At 30.7% G+C, this 12,929-nt stretch overlaps 1 protein-coding gene and 1 long non-coding RNA gene across 2 annotated transcripts; both read left to right on the forward strand.

The window, feature by feature from the left end:
• On the forward strand, positions 1-585 carry LOC25481329 (uncharacterized). The gene is made up of 2 exons (XR_003008327.2): positions 1-200; positions 301-585. It is a non-coding gene; the product is annotated as an uncharacterized lncRNA (long non-coding RNA).
• Positions 586-8,339: 7,754 nt separating this feature from the next.
• On the forward strand, positions 8,340-10,399 carry LOC25483042 (probable indole-3-pyruvate monooxygenase YUCCA3). The gene is made up of 3 exons (XM_013611686.3): positions 8,340-9,125; positions 9,242-9,613; positions 9,792-10,399. Exons 1-3 carry the CDS (start codon positions 8,433-8,435, stop codon positions 10,017-10,019), a joined length of 1,293 nt encoding a protein of 430 aa, XP_013467140.2. The 5' UTR covers positions 8,340-8,432; the 3' UTR covers positions 10,020-10,399.
• Positions 10,400-12,929: the final 2,530 nt, after the last annotated feature.

Raw genomic sequence — 12,929 nt, forward strand, 5'->3', positions numbered from 1 at the left:
GAAGGTTGTTAACATCTTCATAAGATATGAAAACTATTTAATGTACGTAAGGCAAAAAATAAGTTTCATAAATAATAAATTGATAAAAATATATTCTATCTCTTACATCGAAAGAGGAGAAAATATGACTGAAATTATCAAGTTTGTTAATGTTATGATTATTTTGCTTTCAGTATTTATTATTGCAATGAACGTCAACGGTAATCCATTTTCTATGTTACTCAAATTTTATTAGTTCCTTCCTACATAATATTTTTCTCATATAGTTACACCCTTTTATTATTTATTTTTTTATTACAGCATCACCAGTGTTATGTCAACGCAATTATGAATGTTACGAGCAAATATGCTTGCCTCCTAAAAAACATTGGTGCAATATATTAGAGCTAGTTCGGATCAACGGATTCTATCTAGGCCTTTGTGCATGTATTTGAGTGAATGTGCTTATAAAATTCTGCTAGAATTTTCATAAGTTGTCTTTTAGTAAATGTGCAAGAACCCATAATTTGTATTTTATTCACTTTCTAATTTCATGGACCCATGATAATTTGTATTTTATTTCGGGTCTGTCGCTATTTTCTGACTCACTCATACTCTCATGGTGATGTGTTTGCTACTATAAAATTGGGAAAATATAGCATCCTATAAATAGCGTTTTTAACACTGAAGCGCTATATATACAAATACGGAGGTCTTAGATAGCACTTCTTAAGAAAAATGTTATCTATGATGCTATCTTTATACAGCACTTTATTTAAAAACGCCAGTATAGGTTAATTAAAAAAATAATAAACATAATAAAAAGTTTCAGATTAATCATTAATAGCAGTTATTACAGGAAGTGCTATTTATGATTCAACCATAAATAGCGTTTTAAAGGCGCTGCTGTATGTTTGAAAAACATAGCGTTACAATTCTTAGGTGTTTTTCGTATGGTAAAGAGTGGTAAGTTTGCACTGAGGTCGCTTGTTTGATCCTTGCATCATTTTTTTTTAGGGTTAATTATGTTTTTGGTCCATATAAATATACCAACTTTTTATTTTAGTCCTCTAAAAATTTTCTTCAACTTTTAGTCCCTATAAAATTTTCAATCTTTACTTTTTGTCCCTATTTTAAAGTAAACTCATATGTAGAATTCATATTTTTAAATAAAATTTTGCAGAAAAATGTATAATATTATAAGGATCTCTCCCAAAAAAATTTAGAATTTTTTATCAAAACATGAATTAAATATGAATTTTTATATTTTTGGCGGTAAAAAATTCATATTTAATTCATGTTTTGTTAAAAATCCGAATTTTTTCTTAGAGTGATTTTTACAATATTCCATAAATTTCATTAGAAAATACAATAATTTACTTAAAAATAGGGACCAAAAATAGTGATTGGAAATTTTATAGGGACTAAAAGTTGAAGGAAAATTTTAGAGGGACTAAAACGAAAAATTGATATATTTATCGGGACCAAAACCATATTTAACCTTTTTTTTATTTTATTTTTATAAAAACGCTATATAAATATTAACTAAAAGTGCTTCCGTAAAAATAAAATAAAAAACTATAAAGTGCTATTTTATTGGATCCTCCAAACAAATAGAAAAAATCAACCAAAATCCTTTTTTTTTTTTTTTTTTTAACAAAACAAAACTTTTCATCTTTTACGATCGTGATTCATTATTCCACAATTGCTTCTCCCCTTCATTCATTTTCATCAATTGTCTATCTCTCTTTCGATGATTCATTCATCACCTGCTGCCTATCTTACGACCATCAGTTCTCACCGCTGCTGTCTGTCACCTACCTATCGAGCACCACCTCTCACCGTTGTTGTCGACTGATTTCCATCTTCTTCATTCCAGGTACCTGCTTAATTCTTTCCTTACCTTTCATCCGTCAATTCAATTTCAATTAATTAATCTTCAATTTTCATATATAATGTTTTAGGATTCAAACTAAAATTAAGACAACTGTGTTAGTATTTGGATAATTTAACAATGGGAATTGGATCTTCGAGTTGTAAACAATTATTATATACAAGCAGCGTGATAGATATAATAGTTGCTGCGCATTGTCCCAGCGGTCCAGATGCTTCTTTTTATTTCCTTGTCCCTGGTTCAACACTTCCAGGATTCACGTTTTTGTTTAATTAAATTTCCTTTTATTCTTTTTGCTTCTTTGATTAATTTATCTTTTCCTTTTTTTCTTGGATCAATTTTTCTTTTTCATTTACTTTTTCTCTTATAATTTAATTTAATTTTTAGTATGAGAGGGCTTATTGTGGATTTGACTCTCATCATTCTCAATACCGTCTTCAAATCAGTCAAATTCTCCTTAACATATTGGATTATATATTTACAAATAAAAACAATATATATATATATATTTTATTTGAGCACTTGTAATTTTTAGTCCATATTTCGTATAAATATTAAAACTTTAAGCCTCTAACAACAAACATTATTTAAAAAAAAGAATAAACATTATAAATTATTCTCTCAATAAAACATTATAAACCTTTACGGATCTTATTTTCAATTTAAATAGATGATTGCTCTTTTAAAAAAATTATATTTTTATTTAATTAGGGGCCTATATTTACTGGAGAGCCGAGCCTCCAGTTACAAGGGACGGCCCTGTGTGATACATATAGTGTGAGGAAGAGCCATGTCAAGGAAAATCTTATGATGCCATCTATTATATTTGTGCTTGTATGGAATATGGGGTTGGGACTTACTGGTGTGCTGTTGTTGTTACGCTAATACTGTTGTAGTAAACTGGATATTAAAATGTGGATTTAGGGATATTTTTTAGAAGTTCTTGCTGAAAGGTGACCATAATGCTTATTATTAGGAAAGCTCAATGCACCAAACACACAATTCAATAGAAATTAGGCTAAATTAATTTTTCGCCCCCTATGTTTCAAAATGTTGCAATTTTGGTCCCCTATTAAAAAAAAAATGGCAATTTTGGCCCTTTCATCCAAAAATTGCTGAGAAGACGTCATGTGTCCCAAAAAAGGGGCCATAATCGCCACGTGTCCCCTACAATAATAGTTTCTAGGCTAAACTACACTTCTCGCCTTTATGTTTCAAAATGTTGCAATTTTGGCCCCCTATTAAAAAAATGGCAAAAGTGACCCTTTATGTTTAGAAAAATAGCTCTTTTGACCTCCTAACGTAAGTGACAATTGTCTTTCTAATAAAAGTTCTTTTCTTTTCCTTTACTTTCTTGTTATTTACTTTTATGCTTTCTTCTTCTTCTCCATGTCTACGATGAACATGAGTGAGTAGACTTCTTCTTGTCTTGGGATTGTTGGATAAGTTTAAATTACATAATCCTAATCAACCAAGCTTTAAACCTTAATCTTATGTACCCTAATCTCTAATCTAAATTCACCATTTTAACATGAATTAACCATTATCAAACTGTGGAAACGAAAGTTGAGGGTTTGATAATTGTTAATCCATCATCTCAAATATCATTCATAAGACGAAAGTGGAACTTTGATATTCAAACAAGTGAACTTAGACAAAGATTGTAAAGGCAGGAAATAGTCTTACTTTAGCAGTTTCTACTTTTTCTCTTAATTAATTGACCGGTTTCATTGAAGCAAAAAACGTTGAGTGGCTTCATTATTTTTGTCAAGATAAAAAATCAGACGAGGAGAGCAGGGAGATGACAATTGCAAAGCAATTATCATTTTTGCAACTTTTTAAATGCAAGTCTTATTTTCTATTTATTGAATCAATGATCATGGTTGAAGGTTATCTTTTCTTCTTTCAGGGAGTAGATGAGTCTCACAAGGAAGGAGTTAATGTACTCTTAATTGTATGGTTTGATTTTTTCTATTTCAAATTTACCCTTTGTTGCCACCAATTACTTCAACACGTTAAGAGAGTAACTGCAACATGCAAAATATGAAGAAGCGAATATATACAATTGTTAAAGGCAAAACAAACTTAACGGTAAAAAAGAGTTTTCAGCCAGTTTTAATAGTTTAGTTTTTTTTTAATAAACCGCACAACAAAGGAGGTTATCAGATTTAATCTTTACGCTACTGACCCACATAAAGAGCTGAGTGAAAAAGATAGAAGGGGAGATGGAGCACCAAGCAAGTCACCGGAGAAAGGTTGTTTGGTTGTCGTAAATGTGAAGAAGTAAAAGGAGGGGAGGGGAGTTTGTCTACCGAAAAATAAAGAACAGCAGGGGTGGTTGGAATTACTTATATGCGGTATTCAACAATTCATATGCATGAACAAAAATACAATTTTAGCTTGGTGCTTGAATGCAAAAACCAATTCAGGCACTTCTCAATTGGGGAATACAAACTTTGGTAACAATTCTAATTTATCTCTTCATCAATATTACCTTTTCAATGGTTGTTTTAAATTGTTATTTTTTTTCTTAGGGTGTAGGGACCAGATTAGAAGTTCTATCCCAAAGAGATAAGGCGTCAAAGGAGAAACTCACACCAACATAATAGACAATAGTTGCAATTTAATTCTATGTGTGCATGGCTGGGTTGTGTGTGTTGGTGACGGATGAGAATGTTGTAATTTCTACTATTTTCTTTGATTAATTCACTTCAAATGTACTGCCAAATGAGAAATTTTTTTTTACTGTAAAGTAAATTATTTTCATTGGTTGGTTTCAATTGCAATTAGTCCATTACTCTTTGCTCTGAATGCAACTTTATTTATCTTAACATGTTGTTTTAGTTTCTTAACCCTTATATTATTTCTGTTTCTTCTTTTCTTTTCAATTATGAGACTAATTTAAATCTCAATGTCTCTCAGGCCTTTCTTTTTTCTCTATAACCCTTTTTAATTTTGTTTTTCAATCTCTATGCAGTTTAATTTCTCTATCATTGAGCATAATGGAACTCATACTAACATGGATTTGTACTTAACAATCTAAGTTGACAAATAGGAAGGAATACAAAATGAAAATTTAGTTTATAATAAGCGAATGATGTAATTGAGATATCATTGATGGACTTCAGAAATTCCTCATGTCAGATTTGACATTTTTGCTTTTGTGATTGAAATTTTTGTTTTTGTTAAAAAAAAAATGATAATGGAATATACATCTTTGAAATTTTAATCGGAGATGAAAAATTGACATTTCATGATGTGCAAAATCCAATATAAAATTGAGGCCAAGCCTATGGACTCATTCTGACCTTTCAAATAGAGTGAAAATTTTTGTCAGATATTTAGGCGACTATCACTTTCAATTGAAAGCTCTATGTTAGTTACTTAAATCTAAGTATGTTTTTTACACGGTAACACGATGCAAGATGTTTGTATTATTCTTAGAAATAATATTTAAAAATCACTATGCTTTGTAAATGATACTTACAAGTTCACGTTCAAATTCTAGAATCATCTTAAGAGCAAGTATATAGACTATGCTTTTTTATCTTGAATATCCTATTTCCATCCCATATGTGGATGATTTATATGTTGAATATCTCCTATATCAAGTGGAAGGGATGAGAGATCGAGACGAGTGAAGGAGTTGAAGAAGAAGAGAGCAGAAGAAGATCAAATGGAACAAAAAAAAAAGATTTTGAAGTTATTGAAAAATAGTGTTACATTATCGACAACAAAAATGGTGTCATTTTTTTAAAGGTTTACATTATCAATAATCACTTTTTTATTCAAACGCTTAGCACAGCCAAGAGAAATAAAATAATGAGTCGCATTCGTATCAATAATAACAATGAATTGAGTGTTGTTAGTTGTAACACCCCGTTTTCCCAATATGAAAATTTCTTAAACAAATATCAGAGTAAACAGCATAAACAAACGGGATATCACATTTAACATAATCCAAACCAGTTAAATAACAATTTAACCAAATAACTTAGACATTGCAGCGAAAATTATTTCATAATCCATAAAACGTTTTGGCACGTAGGCCCCATCAAAATATTTCAATGGTTAATCCATAACATTATATAAATAACATAATAGTCACATAAGAGAATGAAGCATGCATATTAAACACCCCATCCCGTTACGTATCAGAGCGACCTAGACGACACAGTGAGGCAAGGCCACTCACAAACAGCAACTGCACACTAAGCACGATCACCTGCAAGTTACTCATACGAAGAGCAACATTTTCAAGCAGAAGGGGTGAGATTTCATAACACAATAACATTAATCATTATAATTTGAAATCATAATTAACATCATAATCAACATTGCATCTTTGATAAACATTTATCACATAATCACAACTCCAATCATCATCAATAACATAAACATCTTTAAAACTCGACAAATGCGACAATGCAACTTAGACACTTATATGCATGTGGTACCAATCGTCATCATAAGTATTAATATACTTTCATCGTGCGGAGGACAAAGCTCCTAAACGTGCAGAGGACAAAGCTCCTAAATCGTGGTGAGGACAAAGCTCAATGAATGCTAATGCATGGACTTTAACAACAAAACACCTTAATCAACTTATCACTTATACTTCCAATAATTTGGAGTTCATCATCAACTTATTCATAATCATGCAACTTAGTTAAATAACAATTGCAGCATAATCAAATCACATCAAGTTAAATAACAAATCATTCTCAATAGTTTCTTGAAAAAGTTAATCCTAGAGGAAAGTCATAAGAGTAGCTTAAGCATTCATCCGGGAGCTACGAAGATGTATCATGATTTGAAAAAGCTGTTTTGGTGGTCTGGGTTGAAGCGAGATGTTGCTCATTTTGTGTATGCATGTTTAACTTGTCAGAAGTCTAAGGTTGAACACCAGAAACCTGCAGGATTGTTGACACCATTGGATGTACCGGAGTGGAAATGGGATAGCATTTCTATGGATTTTGTGACGAGTTTACCAAACACTCCGAGGGGACATGATTCGATTTGGGTTGTGGTTGATAGGTTGACGAAGTCGGCACATTTTATTCCTATCAACATTAGTTATCCGGTAGCTCAGTTGGCTGAGATTTATATACATAGTGTTGTGAAGCTACATGGAGTTCCTTCGAGTATTGTGTCGGATAGGGATAATTAGACCAACATCAAATAAAAAGTTGATACGTTTTCGAGTAGTATCAACAATAAGATTCCTATATTCAGAAGTCCTAGCTCAGTTGATAAAATGTCGAAATTGTTAGGTCGATGTTGTGATTGGGGTTCAAATCCTGGTATCTTCATTTATATTGTAAGTTTATAATGACTTTATCATTTCGTCTATTAAAAAAAAACAATAAGATTCCTATGAGAACTCACCGTCATGTAAATTTCTTTCCAAATGAAAAGTTTTACAAACTTCATTTTATTCTCTTTCTTGAGCCACATGATTAACCATTTAATAAAAACACTTATGTGATAGGCATAGTGTAACTTGCTAGATGTTTCTCATAAATAAGAAAAGGCATACATGAAGAATCCCTTTCTACATAAGATTTATCAAAAGTGACCTCAAAATGATCCCCTAAATGGTTGAAACTTTGCACTAGAAATATACATGTGGCAGTGCCTAAAAATTGTGGTAGATGTTAAAATATAACAATTCGTTAACTTTTATCAATAGCAAACTAGAATGTTCCTTTTTAATTTGATGGCTTTTATCAATTTTCAAAATAAATTATGCTATCACTAAATTTCATTATCTTCTTTATTTAAAAAAATGGGTTATATTAAAAAATTCTTTGAAATTCTAAAATATGAAGTAAGCATTTTATGTTATTGAATTATAAGGTTAATTGTTGAAATATTTAAATAACTTTATCATTTTAAATTTTAAAATTGAGTATAGAAATATAACCAAAACCTACATAGTATGTTAAAATGGTTGATCCTTGAGTTCTTTAACCATTTAATTATTGGTTTGATTTTATGTATATAGAAAAATATTTGTCGAAAGAGATCAATACAACAAAAAAATGAATACGAGAATACTTATATCTCGTGGAGGGCACTTATATAGTACATGTACTAATATCATCATTTTAACATTGATAATAATTTAAAAAATGAAATAATTGAATGCAATCATATACATATGTTATGTCGGTTTTTGACACGAATACATATGACATCAGACACGCTTTCAATATAAAATGTTTGATAGTGCTACTATATTTTTAAACAATTGTATTGATTCTTGGTGATGTTATTTATTTCATTCATAAAGATATCTCTAATCATAAGTCATAAGTCATAACCCATGTGTTATTATTTTCCAATGACATCACATGCTACTCTGAAACCACTGCCACATCATAAATTCATACCACCCCTTCACTCTATTTATACCCCCACACATCTTCTTTCCCTCTCCACACTCCTCAATTCAAACAACAAAACTTCACCTCATTCTCATTCTCATTCTCTTTTCTTCTCATTCTTAAAACACAATCTCATTTCCTTAACTTCTTCAATCATAACACAAACAAAAATGCATAACATTAGTCTAAACATGCCACCAATGTCTCAAACATTCGACCCCGAAGACATTCTCAAAAACCGTTGCATATTAGTGAATGGACCTGTTATAGTTGGAGCTGGTCCATCAGGCTTAGCAGTTGCAGCTTGTTTGAAAGACCAAAATGTTCCTTTTGTCGTCCTCGAACGAGCTAACTGCATTGCCTCGCTTTGGCAGAATCGAACCTACGATCGTCTTAAACTTCATCTTCCTAAACAATTGTGTCAACTACCCAATTTTCCATTCCCTGATCACTTCCCTGAATACCCTTCAAAATTTCAGTTCATAAGTTACCTCGAATCATATGCGAAAAACTTTAACATAACACCAAATTTCAATGAAACAGTGCTTTCTGCTAAGTATGATGAAACCTTTGGTCTTTGGAGGATTAAGAGCAATAGGATAAAAAGTGATAAAGTTGTTGAAGTTGAGTATATTTGTAGGTGGCTTGTGGTTGCTACCGGTGAAAACTCGGAGAAAGTTGTGCCGGAATTTGAAGGTTTGAGTGATTTTGGTGGAAATGTTATGCATGCTTGTGACTATAAATCTGGTGTGAATTATAGTGGAAAAAATGTTCTTGTTGTTGGATGTGGAAATTCTGGCATGGAAGTTTCTCTTGATCTTTGTAACCATAATGCAAATCCATCAATGGTTGTTCGAAGTTCGGTGAGTACTTAAACAAAAATTAATTACTTTGATTAATGTTAATCTTGATTCATTGTTTGCATTTTTATGTGTATAGATTGTGACCATCTTTATTTTTTGTGATTTTTGATTAATAGGTTCATGTGTTACCGAGGGAAATATTCGGAAAATCAACTTATGAGGTAGCTGTTATGTTGATGAAAAGGTTACCAATTTGGATGGTCGATAAGATATTGCTTGGTCTAACTCGTGTGATTTTGGGAAATGTCGAAAAGTATGGTCTAAAAAGGCCATGTATGGGACCTTTAGAGCTTAAGAACACTTCCGGGAAGACACCGGTTTTAGATATCGGAGCACTTGAGAAAGTTAGATCTGGTGAAATTAAAGTTGTTTCTGGAATAAAGAGATTTTCACAAGGGAAAGTTGAACTTGTTGATGGAAAAGTTCTTGATATTGATTCTGTTGTTCTTGCTACTGGCTATAGAAGCAATGTACCATCTTGGCTTAAGGTTAGTTTGTTTAGTCCTTCTTTGTAATTATATATGTCGGTGTTGTGTTGGTATCAGACACGACACGTGTCCGACACCAAGATACACCTAATCTGAAGAGTGTCTGTGCTTCATAGTACTTAGTAGTTCACTTTGTTTAAGTTGATTATTTAATTTGTCTATGTTATGTATTGAACAGGAGAATGAATTTTTTTCCAAAGATGGAATGCCAAAAGATCCATTTCCAAATGGATGGAAAGGAAATGCTGGTCTATATGCTGTTGGATTTACAAGGAGAGGACTCTCTGGTGCTTCATTGGATGCAATTAGTGTGTCTCAAGACATTGCTAAAAGTTGGAAAGAAGAAAATAAACAAAGAAAGAAAACAGTGGCTGCACGTCATAGGAGATGCATATCACACTTCTAAGTGTCTGTTTGAAGTGGCGTTTGATGAAGCAAAATCATATCTGCAAACTATTTGGTGTAAATCTCCCGTGATTTTAAGAAGCTAATAATTAAAGTTTCTGCATTAAAGTAGTTTTTCACGGTGATTTGCAACCGCCCATCCAAACAGGCACTAGGAAACATATTTTGAGTTTGCTTAGCTTCTTTTGCTTATGGCAGGCAAAAGAATACTAGCACACACAAAATAATGTAGAATTTCTCAATACAAATTATAGTACACAAAAAATTAGCCCTCTCCTTAAGAAAATCCAACTGTTTGATAATAATTTAGATATTATTATTTTTTTCTGTACAAAGGTTGATGTGGCTTATTTGATTAATTATGGTTTTTTTTTTATAATGTATGGAATATATTGTGTCACACTCTAATGATGTTGTATTGTATTACAAATTTCATGTTTTAATACTGAAGTCAAACCTATCTCCCTCTCTCTCTCTTCTATAATCTGATTTATTTTTTGGTCAAACTCTTAATTAATTTAAATCCTAAGGGCAAGTGCAAGGGCTTTTGTCCTTAAGAAAAATGCACAATAAATGTTGACATTGAAGTTGGAAGGAAACGAATTTGTGAACCTCATATATTCCCATGTTGCACAGCACATGGACAGATCCTGATGTCATAAGAAAATAAATATTAGATGCTTTGATGCTATGGATTGGAACGAAATTTGAAAGAAAATAAACAATTTTACTCTTTTATCATATAGCACGATTTCTTATTGTAAATGGTTTTTTATAATTAATTCATGGAAGTTTATTTGATCGATGGAGAACAGAGTCGATTCAAGGATAAGGTCATTAAAACCTTTGTTTTTGGTCTCCGATTAAAAAAAATATTTTTTCATTAGATTTTATAAACAAAAAGACCCTCATATGTCGACCAAAAAGATCCCATATATTAAAATTTGTTATAGATCTCACCTAAAAATAAAAATTATTGGACCGACCTTAATAGAGACAAATAGAATCGTACGCAATTACACATTGATAGAATTCGAGATTTACAATATGCAACAATTTCATGGACATCAATATAGTTCTGTTTATTATAACTTGAGTTGGATCTAATAGAAAATGTTTGCCTCCAATTGGGTTGGCCTAGTGGTATTGGTTTGGGATCTGGGAGTGTGGTCCTCCTCGAGATCTCAAGTTCGATTCTCCTTTATGCCAATTTAGATAGGCTAATTTAACTTCTTAAAAAAAAATGTTTGCCAACTAGACTTTTTTGAACAAGGTTTACCTCCATATTCATGACCTGATGGTGTCTAGAATGAGATTATCTAACATATATTTATAAAAAACCAATTTATTTGTTTTAGTGAATGAAAATTAATTTAATAATATATATAAAAGATAGATTAAATTAATAAATTTAAATCCTCAAATATTAACTGTTTCAAAAAAAAAATCCTCAAATATTAATTGATATCAATTTTATTATGAATTAAAAATGTTCTTTAATGTTATTTTACATTTATTAAATAGTTGAACCGTTAATTTTATCAAATAGTTTCAATTAATTTATCAAGTATATCATAATTAGCTATCAACTGTCATCTATAAGCTATGCATCATCATTCACCAACTATAAGTTATCATCTACCCGATCTTTTACCAAACAAAGGCTTATTCATACTATTGCCAGAGTAATAATTTTCTTTACCATATGTAAGAACTGCATAATATCGATCTATTAACTTCGTGTAAGACTAATATTCCCTTTGATCCTATTTATAAGAGACATTTTAATCAATAAAAACTGATGTATTTGGTTCAGAGAAGTATTTCTAAACAAACAACACTTTGTTGTGAGGAGTGCTTAGAACTTCATTTAACTAAAAAGTTCTCTATTTTTTAGAGTGTTTCATTTAATTTCTTGATGTTCTTAATAGGCACATCTACAGTTACACAACCTCATAATAGGCACATCTACAGTATGACTAAAGATACATGAACTAAATAAATGAAAAGAATCTTAACTCAAAGCAAACAAAACAATACACCAGAAAATATCAAATGCTAGCAACAAGAAGCACAACGCTAGTACCAAAATACAAAGACACCATACACCAAGCAAGTTTTGTTATTAACTATAAATTATTTAAAATTTTAAGTCAAATCTCAGCCAACAAACTAATCATTTTGGAATATTTCTTGTTGTAGGTTGCCAATAATTAATGTTTTATTGAGTTATATATATATAATAAATAGTTTTTTGATTGAATATAATGAAAATAGGTTGGAGATGAGTTAATTTTATATATTTGGACAAATTGAGTTTTATTGAATTTATGTGAGCCACCACCTCAAGATACAAAGTTTAAATTCATTCGAAAACAAAAAAACTGTCTTTAGTAAAAATCATTAAAAAAAAAATCATTGAAAACAAATTGAGTCTTATTGAATTTATGTTGCTATTAAATTATTTGGATAGCTTAAACTCGAGAATGGATTCTCTCAATTTTTCTTTTAAATCATTACAACTACTTGAAAGAATTCATTCCCCTAAAACCCATATAATCGGTCGAATTAAATCGGATTTTTTTACATAAAGAATTCGAACTAAATTGCATACAATATAATGTTTGGATTTAGTGATTTTTTACCTTAACAGCTCTTAAAAAATTACATTTTTGTTTCATGTACAAGTACAAGCATGTAATATACTATGACTTTTAAAATACATGTCTCTAAAATAACAACGAAATTATTATATCATTTCAAAGTGGTGGCAATTTATAACTATACGTCACCAACATTTTTGCATGGACTTGAAGTAATCATCATACTCTAATTTTTTATTTGAGGGACCTTATACTCTATTCTTAATATCATTATGCTGGCTATTTTCAATAGAACACTAAATTAAAGG

This window comes from Medicago truncatula, chromosome 1 (genome assembly GCF_003473485.1).
Source record: "Medicago truncatula cultivar Jemalong A17 chromosome 1, MtrunA17r5.0-ANR, whole genome shotgun sequence".
Classification (NCBI taxonomy): domain Eukaryota; kingdom Viridiplantae; phylum Streptophyta; class Magnoliopsida; order Fabales; family Fabaceae; genus Medicago; species Medicago truncatula.

Excerpts from the sequence above, each read along its gene's own strand:
- LOC25483042 (XM_013611686.3), top strand. The coding sequence starts at position 8,433 with ATGCATAACATTAGTCTAAACATGCCACCAATGTCTCAAACATTCGAC. Across the intron at positions 9,126-9,241 it reads CAATGGTTGTTCGAAGTTCG|GTTCATGTGTTACCGAGGGA; the intron begins GTGAGTACTTAA and ends TTTGATTAATAG. Across the intron at positions 9,614-9,791 it reads ATGTACCATCTTGGCTTAAG|GAGAATGAATTTTTTTCCAA; the intron begins GTTAGTTTGTTT and ends TGTATTGAACAG.